The 24,892-nt window shown below is 40.9% G+C and overlaps 1 protein-coding gene across 1 annotated transcript in view; it reads left to right on the forward strand.

Annotated features, from left to right (window-relative positions):
* LOC140486527 (solute carrier family 28 member 3-like) overlaps positions 1-24,892 on the forward strand; it is a 226,467-nt gene that overhangs the window by 132,605 nt on the left and 68,970 nt on the right. The window contains exons 11-13 of the mRNA XM_072585796.1: positions 8,345-8,470; positions 15,403-15,533; positions 17,381-17,549. Of these exons, the coding sequence (XP_072441897.1) occupies positions 8,345-8,470; positions 15,403-15,533; positions 17,381-17,549 (426 nt within the window). The remainder of the gene's footprint in view (positions 1-8,344; positions 8,471-15,402; positions 15,534-17,380; positions 17,550-24,892) is intronic.

Genomic DNA, 24,892 nt, shown 5'->3' on the forward strand with positions numbered 1-24,892 from the left:
TGTATTTGTGCAGTCTTAATGGGCTGAAGGGCCTGTTCCTGCGCTGCACTGTTCTTTGTTCAAATCCCTTGAAGAACTTTAATTATGACAAAGTGGCCACATAGTCTCAACACATATCACTCTGCCACTCATCCAGGAACAGTGGGCCATCAAACCTCTACACAGTGAACCCAGCACTGATGTGGGAGACTTAAAACACCATTCCATCACCATCATGGCATCTTGATAAGTGACCTTATGCAACATAAGAAGATAAGAAATGGGCTGTCTGGCCCATCAAAGGTGTTCTGCCACTCAGTAAGATTATGGTTGATCTTCTTATGGACTCAGTTCCACTTAGCTGCTTGCTCACCATAACCCTTAATTCCTTTGCTGTTAAAAATCTATCAATTGCCTTACAAATATTCAATGAGTTTGTCTCAGCTGCATCTCTGGGCATGGAATTTCATAGATTCACAATCCTTTGGGTGAAGAAGTTCTTCCTCAGCTCAGTCCTAAAACTGCTGCCCCTAATTTTGAGGATATGACCCCCAGTTCTAATTTCACCTGCTAGTAGAAACCTCCCTGCTTCTATCTTATCTATTCCCTTCAGAATTTTATATGTTTCCATAAGATCCCCTCTTATTTTTAAAAAAATTTAATGAGTTTAGTTTCTGCCTACTCAATTTCTCCTCATAAGGCAACCCCCTCAATTCTGGAATCAACTTAACAAACCTCGTCTGTACCCCTTCCAGAGCCAGTACATCCTTTCTCAAGTAGGAGACCAAAACTGTACACAGTACTTCAGGTGTGGCCTCATCAGCACCTATACAGCTGCAGCATTACCTATCTATTTTTAATCCCCGTCCCTCTAGCGACGAAGGACAATATTCCATTTGTCATCTTAATTACCTGCTGCAGCTGTGATCCATGCACAAGGTTACCCAGGTCCTTTTGCACAGCAGCATGCTGCATTTTTTCACCAGTAAAATAGAAGTTCATTTTGCTGTTATTCCTATCAAAATGGATGACCTCACATTTACCTCACATCATTGCCAGACCCTTGTCCACCCACCTATCTGTATCCCTCTGCAGACTTCAGTGTCCTCTGCACACTTTGCTCTACCATTCATTTTAGTGTCATTTGTAACCTTTGACACACTACACTTGTTCCCCAACTCTCAATCTTCTATGTAAATTGTAAACAACTGTGGATCCAGCACTGATCCCTGAGGTGTACCACTGGCCACAGACTACAAACCAGAAAACACCCATTTATCCCCATTCTTTGCTTTCTGTTAGTTAGCCAATCTTCTAAACGTGACAATACATTACCCATAATACAGTGCACCTTTATCTTATGCAACATCCTTTTGTGCGGCACTTTGTCAAATACCTACTGTAAATCCACTGGTTCCCTATTGTCCACCGCACTCATAAGGTTCTTAAAGGATCCCAGTAAATTCGTTAAACATGACTTGCCTTTGTGAATCCATGTTTTGTCTGCCCAATGGGACAATTTCTATCCAGATGTCTCACTGTTTCTTTTTAAACTATTGTGTGTTGTATAGAGCTTTTTGCTGAGTCCATCACGAAGGATGTGAGCCTGAGAGGAATGTCTTTTCCAGGTAGCGGAGGCCTGCAGGTCAAAGCCTTCCTGTACATGGATGATGTCGCTATTTTCTGCTCAGATCCACTGTTGGCGCACAGCCTCATGAGTGTCTGTGACCAGTTTGAATCAGCCTTGGGAAGCGAGAGCAAGGCCATATTCTTTGGGAACTAGGCTGACAGATTCTATATCCTGTTTACCATCAGGACAGATTACCTGAAGGTGCTAGGGATATGGTTTGGTGGGCCGAGGAGTATGCAAAATCTTGGGAGTAGTGCATTGCCATGGTGAAGCAGACACTGTTTCTTTAGGAGCACTGCTTCCTCTCCATTGTGGGTAAAAACCTAGTCATCAGGTGTGAAGCACTGTCTCTTGTTGTATATGCTGCAGGGCTGACACATTACCTGAAACTGCACTGTTGCAGTCGTCCAAGCCACATTTCATTTCACCTCTACGTCTAAGATGGACCATGTCTGCAGAGACACCTTGTACAAAACTCTGGATAAGGGGGAAAAGAACGTACTGAGTGCTGCCGTCATCCTGATGGCCATTTTGTGTGTCGCAGCATCAAGTTTTGCATAGATCCTCAGTACGCAAGCTCCAAGTGTCTCTACGTATTGAAGTTCCACCTGTCCCCAGTATTACGAAGGATGGAAATGGCCTCGTTCCATCAGTGCTTCATAGAGAAATTTGCAAAGAAAAATTCCTTTGACAGCAGGTCTATCAGGAAGTGGTCAGCATACAGCATCCTCGAGACCCTGCAGGAAAAAGGAGAGGATGGATCCTGCCACGTGGTTCCTCAAGCAGACTGTCAAAGTCATTTGGCAGAATGCCTCATCACTAGATCTTTCCAACAACCACCAAGACATCGCTTGGCTGGTGGGGAGAAAGGCACGACTTCTGAGATCCTTCATGTCCGCTCGGTCAGTCTGCCCTTGGAGCAGCTGTGGAGGTTTGAGACTGTCACACATATTCTTCTGGAATGTGCAAAGGAAGTCTGAAGAGAGATGCAGTGGTTTTTGGCGAGGTTCGTCCCAGGCAGTACTGTGATGCAGGTTTCTGTGCTCTGCGGTTTGTTCCCCAGGACGCACACAAAAACAAACATAAACTGTGCCTGGAGGGCGATCAAATTCAGTGAAAGACAGTCTTTGGTTTGCCTGAAACTTGTTAGTGTTCCAGAATAAGGGGTTGACCTCAACCTAGTGTTGCAGACTGGCACATTCCAATGTCCCGGACTTCGACCTGAGGGACACACTAAGCTTGGGGCAGCTGTCGCCAAGGTGCATTGGGAAAAGGCCACTGTCTGAGGTCTTTCTGCTGAAGTTAAATGGGGACCCATTCAGTTATCCCACCCTCCTAATGCGTCAACTGTATGTAAATATAATCTTGCTTATGTAAGAGATGTCTATGTTTCCTTGATATGCTGTTGTACAGAACTGACTGTATTTGTGACTGTGTATATATACAAAGATATTTTTAACTAATTAAGTATATTTTTGAATTTAAAAAATAGATTCAAGGATTTTCCCCACTACAGAAGCTAAACTATTGTTACCCGCCTTTTGACTATCTCCTTTTTTAAATGGTGATGTCACATTTGTTGTTTTCCAATCTGTCGGAACCACCCCAGAACCTAAGGAATTTTGGTAAATTACCACAAGAGCATTTGCTATTTCCCTTGCCCCCTCTTTTAATACGCTGGGATACATTCCATCAGGGCTAGGAGACTTGTCTATCTTTAGCTCCATTAGCTTACCCAACACTACCTCTTTAGTGATTATGATCATTTCTAGGTCCTTACCTGCTATAACCTTCTTGTCATCAATTATAAGCATATTATTTGTGTCTTTCACTGTGAAGACTGACACAAAACACCTGTTCTATGCCTTGGCCATTTCCTCATTTCCCATTAAATTCCCCTTCTCATCCCCCTTCAAATGGAATTCTCTGCCCCAGAAGGTAGTGGAGGCCAGATCTCTGGATACTTTCAAAAAAAGAGATGGATAGAGTTCTTAAAGATAGTGGAATTAATGGTAATGGGAATAAGGCAGAAACAGGATACTGATTGTAGATGATCAGCCATGATCATAATGAATGGTGGTGCTAGCTCGAAGGGCCAAATGGCCTACTCCTGCACCTATTGTCTTTTGTCCTCTAAAGGAGCAATGTTTACCTTAGTCACTCTTTTTCATTTTGTATATTTGGAGAAACTTTTGCTATCTGTTTTTATATTTTGAGCTAGGTTACTCTCATAATTCATCTTACTTTTATTTATACTTTATCCGTGGCTTTCCCATGCACTAAGCCATGTTGACTATCCCTAATCAGTCCTTGTCTTTCCAAATATATGTACATTCTGTCCGTTAGGATTGCCTCCAACAACTTGCTCACCACCGACATCAGGTTCACTGGTCTATAGTTCCCTGGCTTGTCCTTACCACCTTTCCTAAACAGTGGCACCACGTTAGCCAACCTCCAGTCTTCCGGCACCTTACCTGTGAGTATTGATGATACAAATATCTCAGTAAGAGGCCCAGCAATCACTCCCCACACAGCATTTGCTCCTTGAAATGGGAGTCTCAGGTAGATAGCATAATGAAGGCAGCATTTGGTATGCGTTCCTCAGAGTATTGAGTACAGGAGTTGGGAGGTCACGTTGCGGTTGTACAGGACATTGGTAAGGCCACTGTTGGAATATTGCGTGCAATTCTGGTCTTCCTATTGGAAAGATGTTGTGAAACTTGAAAGGGTTCAGAAAAGATTTAGAAGGATGTTGCCAGGGTTGGAGGACTTGAGCTATAAGGAGAGGTTGAATAGGCTGTGGCTGTTTTCACTGGAGCGTCAGAGGCTGAGGGGTGACCTTATAGAGGTTTATAAAATCATGAGGAGCATGGGTAGGATAAATAGGCAAAGTCTTTTCCCTGGGGTGGGTGAGTCCAGAACTAGAGGGCAGAGGTTTAGAGTGAGAGGGGAAAGATAAAAAAGAGACCTAAGGGGCAACTTTTTCACGCAGTGGATGGTACGTGTATGGAATGAGCTGCCAGAGGAAGTGGTGGAGGCTCGTACAATTACAACATTTAAAAGGCATTTGGATGGGTATATGAATAGGAAGGGTTTGGAGGGATATGGGCTGGTTACTGGCAGGTGGGACTTGATTGGATTGGGATACCTGCTCGGCATGGACAGGTTGGACCGAAGGGTCTATTTCCGTGCTGTACATCTCTATGACTCTAAATACTGTTTGAGGAAATTATCACAGGCACATTCTATGAAGTCCTCAAGGCTACTTTGACTGACTTAGTTTGACTAATCAACATATAGATTAAAATCTCCCATGAAAATTATTGTACTGTTTTTACATAATCAGTTATGTCTTTGTTTATTGCCTGTCCCAGTGGGCCTATAGACTACACATATCAGTGACATTTCCCCCTTACTACTTCTAATTTCCACTAACATTGATTCAGCCTTTTACTCCATAAAATCTATATCATTTCTCACTACCACCTGATATGATTCTTAAATATCAGTGCTAATAATGATATGGAGGTGCCGGTGTTAGACTGGGAGTTTGTTGGACTTCTCTCAAGTAATCTGATACACTTAGATATCTAACTCCCAGTCATGACCACCCTACGACCATGATTCTGTAATAGCCACTAAACCATACCAGTAGCAAAGATTTATACCATCAAGTCATTTATCTTGTTTTGAATACTGCAAGCATTCAGGTCAAGTGCCCTTCTGCAAGTTTTTGTATCTTTTTGACACCTGGTTATTCTGTAATCCATTGTTCAGTCATGATGACTGAGCTGACATCTCCCAGAATGCTCCTCAGTGATATCTCCATGCCATTCTATGTTTGATGCTCTTCCTCCTTCTTATCCAAGGTGGGAAGGGAGGTTCTTATGCAATCTGCTGTTTAGTCCTGGTGACTGAGCTGATTTCTCCCAGAATGCTCCTCAATGCTGTCTGCTGCTGCTCTCTGTTGGATCATACACCTGGTCAATATGCATACGAATCCAGATATTTCTACTTTCCCAATTTCAATGGCTGGAAGAGACAGCAACAGGAGATGCAGAACTTTTGATTAATCAGAAAGGCCCTGATGAACTCTGACTTTCAAAATGGGCTTCCAAAATCATTGCTGGTCCCAGATCAGTTGCAATCAAAGCAGCATCCACACTCCTGACAGTTCTTGTAGAGGCTGCATCCTGCTAGAAGTCATGACTTCATGTAATTAATTGCCTCTCAGAGAATCTGGACTTCATTACAGGAACTAAAGGCTGTAGTGTTGCTTCTGACTGGTGGACTGGGTAATCTTCTTCATGTTAAGTATTAGCCCTGATTTCTGATTCATTATGTCCTCTTCCAGTGATCGTCTTAACGTCTGTGGAGGCACCATTATTCATTAAAGATTTCAGACAAATAATATTAAATTTTCCTTGCATGCTCCTTGCTACAAATCCATATGTAATTTACTCAAAAGAATAGAATACTCCCTATGCACCTTCAGATATACTCCTATGGTTCAAAGTTTGGGAGAAGATTTGTAGCTTGGGTGCTAGTTGTTGTGGTTCTGTTCGCCGAGCTGGGAATTTGTTTTGCAAACGTTTCATCCCCTGTCTAGGTGACATCCTCAGTGCTGGGAGCCTCCTGTGAAGCGCTTCTGTGCTGTTTCGTCCGGCATTTATAGTGGCCTGTCTCTGCCGCTTCCGGTTGTCAGTTCGAGCTGTCCGCTGTAGTGGCCGGTATATTGGGTCCAGGTCGATGTGTTTGTTATAGAGTCTGTGGATGAGTGCCATGCCTCTAGGAATTCCCTGGCTGTTCTCTGTTTGGCTTGCCCTATAATGGTAGTGTTGTCCCAGTCGAATTCATGTTGCTTGTCGTCTGTGTGTGTGGCTACTAAGGATAGCTAGTCGTGTCGTTTCGTGGCTAGTTGGTGTTCGTGTATACGGATCGTTAACTGTCTTCCTGTTTGTCCGATGTAGTGTTTTGTGCAGTCCTTGCATGGGATTTTGTACACTACATTAGTTTTGCTCATGTTGGGTATCGGGTCCTTCGTTCTGGTGAGTTGTTGTCTGAGCGTGGCTGTTGGTTTGTGTGCTGTTATGAGTCCTAGTGGTCGCAGTAGTCTGGCTGTTAGTTCGGAAATGCTCCTAATGTATGGTAGTGTGGCTAGTCCTTTGGGTTGTGGCATGTCCTCGTTCCGTTGTCTCTCCCTTGATGAAATTGTGAGGGTATCCGTTTTTGGCGAATACCTTGTATAGGTGTTCCTCTTCCTCTTTTTGTAGTTCTGGTGTGCTGCAGTGTGGTGTGACCCTTTTGAATAGTGTCCTGATGCAACTTCGTTTGTGTGTGTTGGGGTGGTTGCTTTCATAGTTTAGGACTTGGTCTGTGTGTGTGGCTTTCTCCTATGGTATTGTTTTGAGATTATCTACAGTGTGGAAACAGGCCATTCAGCCCAAAAAATCCACACCGGCCCTCCGAAGAGTAACTCACCCACACCCATTTCCCACTGACTAATGCACCTAACACTATGGGCTATTTAGCACGGCTAATTCATCTAACCTGCACATCTTTGGATTGTGGAAAGAAACCTGAGCACCCGGAGGAAACCCACACACACACACGGGGAGAATGTGTAAACTCCATTTAGACAGTCACCTGAGGCAGGAATTGAATCTGGGTCGCTGATGCTATGAGGCAGCAGTGCTAACCACTGAGCCACCACGCCACCCTTTTCATGGGGTATGGACACTGCTGGCTAGCCCAGCATTAATTGTCCACATATAATTGCAGTTGAGGAAGTGGTGGTTAGTTGTCCTCTTGAATTGTTGAGCTACATTTAATGCGTTGGTACATCCACAATGCTGTCAGAGTTTAGAATTTTTTCCCAGTGACAGCGAATGACAGTGATATAGTTCCATGAATGAATGGCATGTGGTTTTTGGGGGGTGGGGGGTTACTTCTAAGTGACAGTGTTCTCATACATAGGCTAACCTTGATTTTCTTTGTGGGAGTGATTAAAGGTTCAGATGGTGCTGCTAAAGGAGCTTGAGTTGCTTCAGTTCATCCTGCAGATGGTGCATACTTCTGCCACCATATGCCAGTGATGGTGGGGTGTGAATACTGATGATGGTGAATGGTGGCACTAAAATGGAATGCTTTGTTCTGGATGGTATTGAGTTTCAATGTTATTGGAGTTGTATAATCCTGGCAATTGGATGATATTCCATAACACTCCTGAAATATGCTTCTATAAGTTTCTGTAATACAAACTACACTTAAAACATAACTGGAACAGCACCATCTTACTTCTTAGATCTTTTAACATTTTCTCCCATGTTGCAGAAATATCCTGAGTTACAGAAAATCTGCTTATCAGGGCAGCTTTCGTGGAAAGTGCACAAACTTTAAAGTTTGCAGTAATTTTTGAGTCAAGAATAATGTGCCTCCTCTAAAGAATCTCCAACTTACTTTAACTACAGTTTGCAGCTGTTTTCATCTTTTTTACTGCTGCAATTTCTAGTCCCTGTTTTGTTTTGGGGTTGTGAGATAGCTGACAAGGTTAACATCAGAGTCATAGGTAGTCAAGAATCTGACCTTCATTTCAAAATCTTCTTTATTTTAATGAAATCTGACAAAATATGTTTCTATAATTAGTAATTCCTATTGTAAGATAAAAATGTACTTTTGTAAAGTGTTTTGATGTCAGATTCTGAAATGTTTTCTTTTGTCCTATATTCTGCGTAGACTGAATCCCCACTGCTCATTCGTCCATATCTGAAGGATCTTACAAAATCTGAAATACACTCTGTAATGACTAGTGGATTTGCTACCATTGCAGGATCTGTCCTGGGGGCATATATTTCATTTGGGGTGAGTGATTGACATAGTCTGCTAAATGAGTTACAAAATAGAAGCTTTCTGTTCTGTTAAGATTGTGTTTTCTTTTAACACTTCAGATAATTTGGAATAAAGCAACTTTTCCTCGTTTTAATATGGCTTATAGACTGAAGGACTGAGTTATTCTCCTTGCATTGGAAAAGGGCCAGAACTCTGCTTCAGTTTCCAACCTTGACCTAGTTTCTTCAGTTAAGAGCAATGTCTAATTAGCACAAGTTTCTGCAAGGAGCTCAGTACAGACAGGGAACTCCCTACTACTCAGGAGAAAGGTGTGGTATTTAGTATACTGTACTTCCATATGGTATTATGGTCTTGCTCCACAATCACCTGATGAAGAAGCAGCACTTTGAAAGTTAGTGCTTTCAAATAAACCTGTTGTACTATGGCCTGGTGTTTTGTGATTTTTAACTTTGTCCACCCCAGTCCAACACCAGCTCCTCCAAATCGTACTTACATATGAAAGATAGGGAATTCAAAAATTTAAACCCAAAAGTGTTGAGAAATGGTAACATTTTTCAAAGTCAGTGTCGTGTATGATTCAAAGGGGATGTTGCAGATGGCTGCACTCCCATGTGCTTGCTTTAGTTTTCTTTCCTAAACAATGGAAATTGTGGATTAAATAGGTGCCATGATGAAATATTGTAGATAACATATAATCTGTTGGTGGAGGATGAGTTTAATTAAATTGATGGCTGACATGCCAGTCATGCTTTGGTTGGTTGAGGGTTGCTTAAGAGTTATGGGAGTTATATTCATCCAAGAAATGGGAAGTACTTTTCATGAGTTGTGAGGATGCAAAAAAGGACTTTATGGAGTTGATTGTTCACCACAAAATTCGCAGCCTCTGTCTTGGTCTTGTTGCCAGAGTTGCTTCAGTATTTATGTGACTGGTCCAACTAAATGTTTGGTCAATGGTTAACCAAGGATGTTGATGGCAGGGCATGCAGCAATGGTAATGCCATTGAATTTCAAGAAGAAATACTTCATCATCCTCCAATATCTCTACATTGTTCATCTGGTTGGTGGAACTACTCTCACACTTGTTCTACTCTTCTTTATCAATCATAGCAAGAGCATCACTTGCAAATACTTTTCTTCCAACTTCCAGTTATCACCTCTGATGTCTTACAATGATCTCTCCTTGGCCTCCTTCCATTTCTTACCGAAATGCAGGTCTTTGGTGACATCATTTGAAGGAGCAATGATGCTTTTCACATGCACACTTATAACCCAGCTTGGTCTCACCATCAGCTGAAAAATGTGTAGCTGGAAAAGCGCAGCAGGTCAGGCAGCATCCAAGGAGCAGGAGAATCGACGTTTCAGGCAAAATCCCTTCTTCAGGAATGAGGAAAGTGTGTCCAGCAGGCTAAGATAAAAGGTAGGGAGGAGGGACTTGGGGGAGGGGCGTTGGAAATGCGATAGGTGGAAGGAGGTCAAGGTGAGGGTGATAGGCCAGAGTGGGGTGGGGTCGGAGAGGTCAGGAAGAAGATTGCAGGTCAGGAGGGTGGTGCTGAGTTCGAGGATTTGACTGAGACAAGGTGGGGGGAGGGGAAATCAGGAAACTGGAGAAATCTGAGTTCATCCCTTGTGGTTGGAGGGTTCCTAGGCGGAAGATGAGGCACTCTTCCTCCAACCGTCGTGTTTCTATGGTCTGGCGATGGAGGAGTCCAAGGACCTGCATGTCCTTGGTGGTGTGGGAGGGGGAGTTGAAGTGTTGGGCTACGGGTTGGTTGGGTTGGTTGGAACGTACTTGCGGAACGTTTCAGACAACACGTCTGGGACACCCGCTACCTACATTCCCTGCAATTAGACCTACCCCAGCTCAGGACAACACTCTCACAGATCTGTAAAGGACCTCTACTGTTCTTCATCCACAGAAGAATCCATACACTAAACAAACAGTTCTTCCTAGCCATATTGTAAATTAAAGACAGTAAGTACCAAAAACTTTCATGTACTTACCCCCACACTCTGGGTTCCTCAACTGTTCCAGAATCATCGATTCTCCAGCTCCTTGGATGCTGCCTGACCTGCTGCACTTTTCCATCTGCAGTCCTCACTTTCTCCTCACCATCAGCTCTCTTGATTGTTACTAGGCTAATAGTTTGCTTGTTCAAACTCCAGTATTGAATGTACTAAGTAATCCAATCATTTGGACAGCCAGCAAAGATACGATGGACTTAACAGCCTCCTTTCGAGCTGTAACAGTTCTATCATTCTGAAATAATAGGCATTTTGTTTAGTTTAATACTGGGGTGTCTATAATCATTGCTGTCAGTACCTACTCCAAACTGTGTTCCCTAATTACCAATTCCATGAGCTACATTTTCTGGAATGGGGTAGAGGTGCTGAAGAAATTTGGGGATGTGGCTTGCCACCCCCTGCTTCTTCCCCAACTGACTTTAAATGAGGCTAAGGTGACTATGGGACTCAATCTCTCAGGAAATGGACTTTGTGTGGACATTATACACTGTGCCATTGGGCATCAGTGGTGGAGGGGCTGATTTTTTTGTAGATATGGTGCCAGTCAAGCAGCTGCTTTGTCCTGGTTCTTGAATGTTATCAGAGCTGCACTCCAGGAAAGTGGGGAGTATTCCGCCACACTCCTGACTAGTGCCTTGTTGGCACTGGATAGGCTTTGAGGAATCAGGAGATGAGTCACTGACTGTAAGATTCCTAACTTCTGATCTGCTGTTGTAGCCATAGTACTTACATGACTAGTCAAATTCTGTTTCTGGTCAGTGGTAACTCCCAGAATATTGATAATGGGGTTTTCAATAAGAGTGATACAGTTAAATGTCAAGGAGCAATGGTTATTACCTAACACTTGTGTGGCGCTAATGTTTCTTACCACTTGTCTGGATATCGTCCAGATATTTTTGCATTTGAATATGGATTGTTCAGTATCTGAGAGTTGCAAGTGTTGCTGAACATTGCCACTTCTGACCTTATGATGGAGGGAAGGTCATTGTTGAAGCAGCTGAAGATGGTTGTGCTAAGAACATTACCAAGATACAAACATAGGTGGGAAGGCAAGTAGTGGAGATGGCATAAAGAATTTACAGAGGGATATAGACAAGATAGGCAAGTGGGAAAAAGTTTGACAGATGGAATATAATGTGGGAAAATGTGGGGTTATGCTTTTTGGCATGAATTAATAGAAGTACTGAATATTCCCTAAATAGGGAAAGACTACAGAAAACTGCAGAACACATGGGTTTGGAGCTGTAGTGCATGAATCAGAAAAAGCAAGTATGCGAGTACCTTGGGTAATAGGGAAGGTGAATGGTACGTTGGCTTTCATTTCAAAGTGAATGAACTGTAAAAATAGAAAGGTTTTGCTAAGTCTGTACAATACATTGTTGAGATTACACCTTCATTACTGTGTACAGTTTTATTTCCCTTATCAAAGGTAAGATACACAGGCAATTCAGACAAGATGCACTAGGTCAATGCTGTGCATGAAGTGATTTTCACATAGGAAAGGTTCATTCAGTTGGGTAAGTACTCACTGGAGTTTAGGGGAATAAAGTGTGGAATTCTTTACCATAGAGGGCCACCGAAGGTGGGTCATTTAGTCTATTCAAGGCCGAAGTAGACAGATTTCTGATCACTTGAGAAATAAAAGGTGATGGAGGTAAAGTAGAAAAGTGGAGTTGAGGATTATTAGATCAGCCATACTCTCATTGAATGGCAGAGTGACCTTGATGGGCCAATGGCCTACTTCTGTTTCTATGTCTTGTGGTCTTACTTTCTTAGGGGTAGATACTGAGTTGCTCTTAAATTCAAAATTTGATTGTGTGCTTCAAAAGTATGGAAACCACTGATCTTCAAGATGCATTGCTGATGTTTCACGTCCTTAGACAGCATCTTCCAACCCATTCCCACTACCATTTTGGAAGAGCAAGGGAAGCAGATACACGGGAACACAACCAACTCCAAGTACCTCTCCAAGCCAGACACCTCCCTGCCCTGGAAATATATCATCATTCCTTTAGTGTTGCTCGGTCGAAATCTTAGAACTCCCTTTCTAGTAGCGTTGTGGATCTATCTACACCAAGTGGACTACAGCAGTTAAAGAAGGCAGCTCACTACGACCACCTTAAGGGCAATGAGAGATGGACAATAAATGTGGCTCAGCCAGTTAAGCCCACATCCGTTGAATGAATAATTTCCCAGCAGCATGTAAAGTGTTTGGGTATGCTGCTATTAGTATAAAGTTGCTATAGTTCTAAAGTAGCGTAGGGCTGCTTTGCATGATGAGCTTTGTACCTGAGAAACATGCCTTCATTGTTTAAAGTTCTGATCTCATGAACATGGGCTGTCCAGATTTATGTGCTCAGAATGGGTGCTGTGACCATTGTAATGAGATGCAAAATTAATTCTGATGTTATCTCCAGTTACTTATAAAAGAACTATCTCTGACAGTGCACTGAATATTCAAATTCTCACAGTCATAGGAACCAAGGTGTCCAGGGGATGAAAAGACTGGTGCTCACTGGGATGGTATTCCTGGCACAGGCTTATTTCACAGGGAATGATCCAAAGATACCACCCAATTCATCAATAGCACTTATTCACTTTGTTAAAGGTATACTGACAGCACATTAAGGAGCATGTTTTCTTTCACTTTGATACTCCCATCTGTGACCAGCTGAGAACAACTGTGACCTCCATGCTTTGTAGAGGACTACCCACAGTTGCCTCTGCTACTAGTGCACTGCTTATGACTTAGAAGCAGTTCATCAGATGTGTGTGAGGGTGCAATGAGGTATTGAATCTGTGCTGATAGAGGATGTAGTTTAGATTAGATTAGATTAGATTACTTACAGTGTGGAAACAGGTCCTTCGGCCCAACAAGTCCACACCGCCCCGCCGAAGCGCAACCCACCCATACCCCTACATTTACCCCTTACCTAACACTACGGGCAATTTAGCATGGCCAATTCACCTGACCTGCATAGCTTTGGACTGTGGGAGGAAACCGGAGCACCCGGAGGAAACCCACGCAGACATGGGGAGAACGTGCAAACTCCACACAGTTAGTCACCTGAGGCGGGAATAGTTGTAAGGTGCATTTTCTTAGTTCTGATCTTGCTGTTCTTGGCCTACTATTGGTGAGGGAGTTGGTCTGATGCTTGGATGTCTACATCTCTGAGAAACATGGGAAAAGATCGTGAGGACCAGCCTTGTTGAAAATAAATCTCTGCGTTGTTGAAGCTTCCTCCTGCAACTAAGTCTTTAATATGCTTCTGGGCAAGGTGGAGTTCAGTACATCCTCTTAATGAATTCATAGCACTCTGTAATCACAAACTACTCCTCACGTTTATTTTGCCTTGACTGAAATTTTCATTGTATGTGACCCTGGTGATGTTCATAGCATGACACTCATAACATGAAGGGCAGGGTCCCTCTACTTCTATGTGGACTTTCTCAAGGATATTTTAGGATTGTTTTTCTTGCAAAATTGAAGGAGAGTACAGTAAAATACTCCTGGCCTAAATGGCCAATTTTTAAACTATTATGCACAATATTTACCTTTTCACACTACCTTTTTTCTGCAGTGAAGAACTGAAGAACTAAGAGGCGGAGCAGACAATTCAGCCTTTCGAGCCTGCTGAGCCATTTAATATGATAATAGCTGATCACATCTTGGACTCAACTGCAGTTTCCCCCATGTTCTTCATAACCTTTAAACATAATTGAAGCTGCATGCTTAGGAGTCTTTACAAGATATCAGAGCCCTGAATGGGCTCAAAGTGAATCCTCTAACAAAGTTAGTTGACTCAGATGAAACACTGTGCTCGTAATAGTATTTATTGAAGAATGGATATGTATTAGTCTCAAGAAGACTCATACCAGTCTTGTCTCCACATTTGAACTAGGAGGCCAGGGTTGAAGTCCCACCTGTTCCAAGGTTGTGTAATAACATCTGTGAACAAGCTGATTAGAAAATATCCAGCACCAATATTTTCACCTGATGTCTTGGTTCTCATGTCACTGAGCACTCAAATGTTGAGTTCCTTGACTGAGATGGTTCTTTTAGAGTCATAGAGGCTTACAGCACAGAAAAAGGTTTTTCAGCCCATTGAGTCTGCATCAGTCAAAAACAGCCACCGAACTATTTTAATCCCATTTTCCAGCACTTGACTCATAACCTTGTTTGTTTGTGCTTGTAAGAAAGTGTAGATGATATTGAGATTCATTTTGCAATCTAATAACAATGGTATCAGAATTGGTCTCCTTGATATCTTGTTCCAACCATCACTCATATCTGATCACTTCGTTAGAATCTCTATTTTCAAAGCTGGAAGTCCTTAGCAGACCTATAATTGATTCATTCCAAGAAGTTAATAAGTGTTCTAGGTTCACACTCTACCCATGTTCAAGAAAAGTATGACCTCAGGTTCCTCAGGTTTTGTATCTGCTGGAAGAAGAGCACCCAAAAACCATCTTGCCAAAACATCTGACATAAACTACATCAACATTTACAAAACTGATTTAGGATTTTAAAATATTGCCATAAAGATTTCTAGAAAAGCTGAATGTCCCAATGACTTATTGCAGCATCCACTTGTGCATTTATTTGAATGAAATGTAAACCCATATGTTGTGCAGGCAAGTATCATTCATGGCAATTTCTGCATGATGATTCACATCAGATTTAAACTAAATAATTCACATTGAAAGTGTAGTGTGTGAGCCCTTGTGGTGCAGTGGTTCTGTTCCTACCCCTGAAACCAGGAGCTTTGGGTTCAAGTCCCACCTCCTCCAGTAGTGCGTAATAACATCTCTGAATTGATCAGAAAGATAAGTTAATTAAAAAAAATTTAAATGCAAGTAAAATGTGCACTTGCATTACATTGTTACTGTGAGGACTAATCTAAACTTTGTTTCAAATACAGGTTCCAGCTGCCCATTTGTTAACAGCTTCTGTGATGTCTGCTCCTGCAGCTCTGGCTGTAGCCAAACTGTTTTGGCCTGAGGTAGAAACTCTAAACATAGCAACTAAATCTAACCTCAAGTTGGATAAAGGGTCAGTTTCATTGCTTTTTTCATTGCTACATGAATGTGAAAGTCATAAAATGTACCGGATGTTCTGTACTTCTGATAAAATAATGAAAGGGAAAAAGGCCTAAGTGCTATAGCTTAGAGTCATGGAGATGTACAGCACGGAAACAGACTCTCAGTCCAACTTGTCGATGCCGACCAGATATCCTAACCTAATCTAGTCCCATTAGCCAGCACTAGGCAATAGCACATATCCCTCTAAATCCTTCCTATTCATATATCCATCCAGATGCCTTTTAAATGCTGTAATGCCTCCACCACTTCCTCTGGCAGCTCATTCCATATACACACCACCCTCTGCGTGAAAAAGTTGCTCCTCAGGTCACTTTATTTCTATCCCCTCTCACCCTAAACCTATGCCTTCTAGTTCTGGACGCTCCCACGCCAGGGAAAATCCTTGTCTATTTATCCTATCCTTGCCCCTCATGATTTTATAAACCTCTATAAGGTCACCCCTCAGCCTCTGATGCTCCAGAGAAACAGTCCTAGCCTATTTAGCCTCTCCGTATAGCTCAAATCCTCCAACCCTGGTAATATCCTTGTAAATCTTTTCTGAAGCTTTTCAAGTTTCACAACATCCTTCCAATAGGAGGGAGACCAGAATTGTATGCAAGCTGAAATAAGTTTGGTTAGACTTCTTCTGCACTCATCAATTCAAAAATAATTTGTGACATTATTTGCTGGAAGTATGAACTGATAATGAAATATTTGGACTATTCGTGAACAAATAGACAATTAATATATTTCCCTTAATCAATGAGAATTAAAGATTGAGAACAAAACATAAAGGCAGAGGTAAATTTGAGTCAAAACAGGTAGAAAAAGAGAAAAAGATTTTAAAAAGGTTGACTTAAAGAGAGAAAAGGGACAGACAGGGAAACAACAAAAGTATACGAAAAATTTTAAATTGTAACTTCTTGAAATCTCTAAGAATTTACTCTTTGCAGGAATGAAACACTACATTCTAATTTGTTTCCTTTCTGCACTTGAGATGTTGATTTTCTTTGTATTAACAATTCACAGAAGTGTTACTGTAGAGAAGGAAGCCACTTGGCTCATTGTGACTGCACCAGTTCATTAATTGAGCACTTTTTCCTGCTTTTTGCCTGTACCCTTACACATTACTTTTATCCAAATAATCATCCAATGTCTTCTTGAAAGCCTCAATTGAACCTACCTCTGCCACACTTTAAGGCAATGCATTTCATATCCTAACTACATGCTGATTGTGCAAGTTTTTCCTGCATTCGCTCTTCATGATCTTGTTTTTTTACAAGTGAGAACAGTTTCTTATCTTTTGAGAAAGTTATCACTTCTGTTTTTTTCTTCCTTTCCTTCTGTACAGCTGAGATGCTGCAGTGCCACATTCATGGCTCTGACTGCATTTCCTTGAGAAGCCAGTGCCATCAACAGTTTTCAAAATGGGGAATGAATTTTTGAGTGGGACATCAGTTTGCCTATTTACCCTGGACTGGTTGATGGTTGCCAATTCCCTTCCTTTCTCCAGTCCCTTAAGTTGTAGAGTGATCACTTCTCTCAACATGCTATCCACATTGCTCTCTACCTCACAGACGTACCACACTATTTCTAATTGTTATTCGAGCTCTGGAAATCAGAACTCTATTTCAGCTGATTTCAGTTTCAACAATTATCATGCTGCTAAAGGGAAATTTGGAGAGTTGTCATGGCTGCCTGCAGTAGTGCGCTAGAAATTAAGCTGTGCTGTGCCCAGAGGTGGCACAAAGTTATAGATAGATTTGACCAAAGAATTTTCAACTGTTATACACAATTATTTATCTTTTTGTTCTGCAGTGAAGCAAAAAACATAATAGAAGCAGCCTGTTTAGGAGCCTTTGCATCAATTACTTTGGTGGCAAACATTGCTGTTAACCTTATTGCATTTCTGGCACTCTTGGCTTTTCTTAATGCTGTGCTCTCCTGGTTGGGAAACATGTTTGATGAGCCTCGGCTTAGTTTTGAGGTAATTTTCTTTTTTAATTACATTATTTTATCTCATTTGAGGAAATTTGTGATTCTCAAAGACTGAATTCTGTACCTAAAAACTAATTTCTATTCCAAAACACATTGTTTTAAGAATAAAAATGTCTTACTGAATTTTAATAAGTTGTCACCATTACTGAATGTGCACTGATTCTGAATTCACTTTGGCGATGCAGTGCTATATAATTAAGTTATCCTAAACTCAAAAATTGGTAGATGTTAATTGTGTATCAAATTGTGTTAGTTTATGCAAGTGAAGGGCATGACGTGGTATTTCACTTGAACCATAATCTTTGGATTATGAATTGTTTTATAGCATATAACTATTGAAAGTTGCAATGAAAACAGAAACTCCTGAAAATAGTCACTGGTCGGGTGGCATCTTTGGAGAGGGAAACAGATTCAGTGCTTCAGGTTATTACCCTCTCATCAGAAATATTTGGCCTTATTTGAAGAGTGAGCTTTCACATTGCTTGCTTGCTCGTTTATTTATTGACTCATTCACGTATGTTCTCTCTTTCTCTCTCACTCTCACACTCATTCTCTCTCTCCCTCATGTAAGAATAAGAAAAGTCAATTGGCAGAAAGCCAACTTCACTGGGGCAAGAATGAAGCTGGGCAAGGTAGACTGGAATGAAAGGTTGGCTTCCTTAAGTGAGGAGAAGGTCAGGTACAATCAAAGAAAGGTAAGACCATCTCCCAGGATGACAAAGATTAAATTTAAGATAAAGAAGACAGATGATATCATGTCAGATAGAAAATATAATTGAGAATCAATAGGAATATAGAAGGTTTAGAGGGGAGGTGAGAAAACATAATCGAGAAGCGAAGAGCAATTATGAAAAAGACTGGCAGCTAATATAATATCTCCTGCAGGCATATAGGTGGAAGAATGTTAAAGGGTGGAGTGTGATTGATTAGGGATCAAAAATGGGATTTATACTTTGGAAACACGGAGCATAGCTGAGATTTTGAATGAATATTAAGTATCTGACTTTACCAAAGAGGCAAATGCTATTCTGGCCTTGGTGACTGAGGAGGAAACTGTCACTCAAAGAGTTCAGGGTGATGAGGAGGAAGTATTAGACTGTTGCTATTTAAAGTTAAAGCACTAGGATTGGATGAGTTGCAACCAAGTTATTAAAGAAAGTGAGAATGGAGATTGCAAGAGTTCTGGCTGTAATCTCAATTTTGCCTAAACGCAGGACAGGTGCTAGAACAGAATTGCAGTTCCTATGTCCTTGCTCAGAAAAACATAATACTGGTAGGCCCACCAGTTGCTGACGAGTTAGTTTAATTTCAGTGGTGGAGAAGCTTCTAGAATCAGGATATTTAGTAGTCATAAGTGGTATAATTAATAAAAGTCAAGATGAAAATTGCATTGATTTCAAGGTTCATGATTACAGTTATCTAGTATTGGTAATTGGTGATTTGTAAGTAATTTTATGATAACTTATTGAGTTTAAGAAGCAGCAATTTAGATATGATACATTCTTAAATTAGATAAAGAAAGTATACAACTGTGACAATTGGGAATGGTTCACTGATTCTTAAGGAAAAGAACTGTCGGTAAGGAATGTTTTGTCCTCGATAAAGTGGGTGGGGCAAGATCCTGCTTTTAAGCCAAGGTGCAAGGGACTTCTTCCCAAGTTTCTCTCCTGTCCTTTTGGTCTATATTCCATCTGCCTTGTGAGGACTGCTCAATGAAGACTGCTGTCTGGGTCTGCCTGATGAGAACCACACTCTGATTGTATTCCTCGCTGCCCCGGTTCTACTGTATTCTTTGTTCCTGTGCAGCTGTGGATCTGCTAGCACTGGGTGCATTTTCTGCAGGTGGAATCTGCCTCCTGAATCCTCTTGGCCCCTGTGCAGCTTTTCCAGCATGGATTGGCTTCTGTAACTTTCTTAGTCCCACTTGGAATTGGCCTAGCTCCTGAATATTTCCCCCAGTACCTTGTGGCCTGAGTACTCTCTGAGTCTGGCACTTATTGTTATATCATATATTAGGTTTCTGCACTTAACAAGAATGACTATTTATTGCAAGTAATTAGACTCTATTTACAGATAATCAGTTATGAAGCGTCAGCACATAGCGTTACAAATTAAAACTATAATGCCCTTAAACCCCATCTCACACACACAGACAAATGAACAGATAGGGAAAGATAAGTTATGGACAATTGAAAACTGAGTGGAAATTCAGTGGTTCCTATTCCTGAGTTGCTGAGTTGATCCTGATGATTCTTATGCAGGTCAGAATGTTGCCTGATAGTTGCTTTTATTCAGATGCTTCCATTGATTTGCAAAAGACACATGGTGGCTAATTCACTTATAAAAAAGGTGTCTGAATGATTAATTAAAAGTCACAGCTTAGAACAATTGTTGAAGGAAAAGTTGAACATATTTTCTTCAAGTTTATAATGGGCTTTAACTGCAGAGAACAGAGAGAAGGCTGTGCTGATAGAGATCAGAACATTTCTCTGTAACTTGTTCCCAGCCCCAAGCTGTTCAGTTGTCTAAGGACCAATCACATAATTGTTGGCAGGCAAAAGGCTTTTGTAATTGATAACTGGTCTATATGTCATGTTTTTAGGGATATGTTATTTCCTCTGCGCCAATCAATTATAGAGTCATTGAGTTGTACTGCACTAAACTGTATCACTCTAAACCCTTTCTATTCATGTACCCATCCACACCACCTCTGTGTGACAATGTTGCCCAGTTGGCACTTTCAAATCTTTCCCATAAATTTATGTCCCCTAGTTTTGGACTCCCCTACCCTGGGATTTATTCACCCTATCCATGCCCGTCATGATTTAATAAACATGTCCAAAGTGACAGCTCAGCCTCTGGTACTCCAGGGAAAATAGCCCAAGCCCATTCAGCCTCTCCCTTTTGCTCAAACCCTTAACCGTGGCAATATCCTAGTAAATCTTCTCTGAACCCTTTCACAATATCTTTCCTATACCAGGGCGAGAATTGAATGCAGTATTCCAAAAGTGGCTAATCAATGTCCTGTACAGGTGCAACATGGTGTCCCAACTCCTATACTCAATGCACTGATCAATAAAGGCAAGTGTACCAAACGCTTATCACAATAAAACCCCTGGAATCTGATATACCCTTCATTATAGTCGAGGCAGTCTCGGAACTGGAATTATCTGAACTCCTTTGACAATGGCTGTGAGACATTGGATGATCCTTGTCCTCGGGTTAGTTTACTGTTCTTTCCAAGACCAAATACAGTACTCCTAAAGGTGTGTTTGGCACCACATAAGTTGTTAATGCTAATTCAATGGGCATTTTCACCTCTGTATTTTCTATAGTTCTTCCTTTTGTTTTCATAGACTGGAAATTTTGATAGTACTGCTGTAATAGCTATTACATGAAATTTCAGAAGGTGATAAATATAGTGCCACGCAACATACTTATGAGAAAAATTGTAGCCCATAAAATAAAAGTGGAATAAAAATTGACCATGTGATAGGAAACCAAGAATAAAGGTCAATAGATATTTTTGGTGATGGATGAAGGTTTGTAATCCAGTACCCTAGAAGTTGGCTTTGGAACTCTTAGATTTCCTGATGTCTGTTACTATTGTTTTCTTGGTGTGCAGCTAATTAAGATCAATTATGAGAGCATAAAAGTGAATTCTGAGATTAAAATCTTAGAACTCTCTCCTGAAGAGCATTGTGGTCTACCTACAGTACAAAGGTTCAGGAAGGCAGGCCATCACCACCTCCTTAAGGTCAACTATGAGCAATAAATGCTGACCAGCCAGTGATGTCCACATCCCATGAGTGAATAAAAATATCATTAGATTAAGAGTTGGGTAATAGAGATGTAGCAGCAGACATTTAAGGAAATATTTCAGAGAACACGATAGAATAATTAAAGATAATACTAAACAAAAAAAGTACACAAAGGTGGGGGTAACAGGTCTGAAGATTGGACAGAATATTAGAATAGCAGAAAATGATCAGAAAAGTGATAACAAGGGAAAAATATATTATGAGAAAAAAACAACAGCAATAAATATAAAAATCAGTAAGAATTTCTAAATCTATTTAAAAAAGAAAATTAGCAATGTGAATGTGAACTACTCATCAACCTGACTTGGACAAGGATGCAGTAGTAATGTCACTTGACTAGTCGCTGTTGCCAATCAATAGCAGTACATTATCAGCAGCGTGTTGATTTATATAATCTAAACTTGCTATTATCTCTCTGTATATTCTGAGCCTGTGCGTCTCTTTCCACTTCACCTGACAAAGGAGCAGTGTTCCAAAAGGTTGTGATTTTAAATATGCCTGTTGGAGTTATCCAATTGCCTTTTAAACGTTGTAATTGTACCCATATCCACCACTTCCTCAGAAAGTTCATTCCACACATAACTACCTCTGTGTAAAAAAATTGCCCTTTATGTGTTTTTTTAAATCTCTTTCGTCTCACCTTAAAATGTATCCCCTCCCAGTCTTGAAATCCCCAATCCTAGGGAAAAGGCAATTACCATTAACATATTACATTACTTACAGTGTGGAAACAGGCCCTTTGGCCCAACAAGTCCACACCAACCTGCCGAAGCGCAACCCACCCAGACCCATTCCCCTACATTTACCCCTTAACCTAACACTACGGGCAACTTAGCATGGCCAATTCACCTAACCTGCACATTTTTTGACTGTGGGAGGAAACTGGAGCACCCCGAGGAAACCCACGCAGAAACGGGGAGAATGTGCAAACTCCACATAGTCAGTCGCCTGAGGTGGGAATTGAACCCAGGTCTCTGGCGCTGTGCCACCGTGCCACCCACAATGTGGTCTCTGCTAAGCCTTGTACAGTTGTAACAAAGTGCTGTGTTTGCAAAGTCTGTTTGCAATAAAAGCCAACATGCCATTTGCTTCCTAGTTGCTTGCTGTGCCTGTATGCTAACTATCTGCGTTCGCTGAATGATCACACTTAAATCTCTTTGGACATTATTGATTACAAGTCTTGCACTTTTATGAAATTCTGCATATTTATTTTTCTGACCAAAGTGAATAACTTTAACAATTCTCCACATTATAAATCTATCTACCATCCCACTCACTTTACTTGGTTATACCTGTTAGCAGCCTCTCACCCCACTGCTTTCTTTTCCACCCAACTTTGTATAATTGGTAAAGCTAAACTCATTACTTCTATCTCTCTATCTAAATCCAATTTGCAGAGATTATAAATAGCTGAGGTCCCTGCATGTGGCACTCCACTATTCATTCCTGTTATACATTCACCACTTATGCCCACTGTCCGCTTTCTGTCCATTATCCAATCTTCTGTCCTTGCTAATATATTATGTCAATTCCATGAATTCTTAGGTTACCTACTACCTTTTTGTACAGCACCTTATTGACTGCTCTTTGGAAATTCAGGCAGAATACATTTATATTTTTCCGTTTGCCTTATTATTTGCATCCTCAAAACCTCCAATAAATTTGTCAAACAGGATTTCTCTTTAGTAAAACCATATTGCCTTGTTCTAATGATTCTTATGTTTTTCTACATGCATTGTTAATGTTGATCATGTTAGACTAACTGGCCTGTGGTTTCCAGTTTTCTCTTTTGAAAAGTTGGTGTAACACTTGCCCACTTCTAATCTGATGGAATTGATTCTCAATTCTAAGAAGATCATAGCTGAGTGTGCATCCACTATCTCTGCAGCTATCTCTTTTAATATCTTGGGGTGTAGTCATCAGATCTCAATGATTTATTGGATTATATTGCTATGATGCGGAGGATGAACGCCCCTGCTAATTAAAACCAAACACCCAGAAAAGCTCTCCTCACCTTATAATCTGTTAAAAGTGTGAATGAGGGACCGAGAGATCCTTATTTCCAGTGTTTAAAGAAAACTAACAATTTATTTTCATAACTCTAATAGTGAACACTAAACAAGAACCAATAAGACAATTAATAATAATGGTAAATTAGCACTTAATCTTTTAAAGTCCACACAGATGGTCTTCTCTTCCTTCACCCTTTCTTCCTCTTCTTCCCAACTCTGCTGTCTTCTCCTGGGTCATCTTCTTTCTTTATACTGCAAGTATTTTTTTACAGGGAAAGATACCTTTTGATTGATAGTACCTTGTGGGACATTTCTTTTTGAGAGCTTTGAGAGTTCCTTTTACATGTTATATGCTCTCCAGTTTGATGGATACTTAATGGCAGTTGCTCTGACCAATTTTCAAAATGCCCACGTTTTTTATACCCCTAACATTGTTCCCTGTCATGGGTCCAATATTGTCAACACAATAAATTCAAACTCAATTGAGTTTTAGTATCCTGGGCATAATATAAATGAATTAGTTAAATGTGAACTATTGTCAAAACAGCAACCAAAACTCAGGTATCAATTTAACAGCCATTTGCTGCATGTATCTAATTTGGAACAAACTGTCTCTTAGTTGGTCTGTTCTGAGAGCTGTGGTTGTACTTTAAATTTACTTTAAAATTCAGAAAATACTTTCTGTCTTAAAGTGAGCATGCACTCTTTCGTCTTTGTGAAACTCAATATGCTTTGAGTTTCTCCAATACTTCTCTTTTTTGATAGTAATATTAGTTTGTGAATGCAGACATTGAGTATTGCTAAAAAGCATTTTGTCAAAGATTTTCATTTTGCAATCATTTCACAAGATTATGGGTGGCACGGTGGCTCAGTGGTTAGCACTACTGCCTCACAGCACCAGGGATCCGGGTTCAATTCCCACCTCGGGCAACTGTCTGTGTGGAGTTTGCACATTCTCCCTGTGTCTGCGTGGGTTTCCTCCGGGTGCTCCGGTTTCCTCCCACAATCCAAAGATGTGCAGGTCAGGTGAATTGGCCACGCTAAATTGCCCGTAATGTTAGGTATTGGGGAATGGGTCTGGGTGGGTTGCTCTTTGGACGGTCGGTGTGGACTTGTTGGGCTGAAGAGCCTGTTTCCACACTGTAGGGAATCTAATCTAATCTAATTACCAATTCAAGAGGAAATATCAATATTTATACTGCATGAAAGGAGTAACTGATTGGTTGCCAAGTACACTGTGAATGGTAGAGACATTGCTCTGACAAAATCTGTGTTCTTTTCAACAATACTCAATTTGATTTTAACTTCCTTATTTTCCTTCTTGCTTTTACCTCCTTCAATGTTGCTTATTTTGGGGAATGAGTTCCATTATAAAATAATATGCTAAATATCTGTTGTTCTTGAGCAGATTGATATGGGAAGTGAGGAGGTATTGGAGGTTTTGGCAGGCTTAACAATGGACACATCCTCAGGTCCAGATAAGTTGTATCCTAGTCTAC

Source organism: Chiloscyllium punctatum, chromosome 2 (genome assembly GCF_047496795.1).
Source record: "Chiloscyllium punctatum isolate Juve2018m chromosome 2, sChiPun1.3, whole genome shotgun sequence".
NCBI classification, from domain to species: Eukaryota; Metazoa; Chordata; class Chondrichthyes; order Orectolobiformes; family Hemiscylliidae; genus Chiloscyllium; species Chiloscyllium punctatum.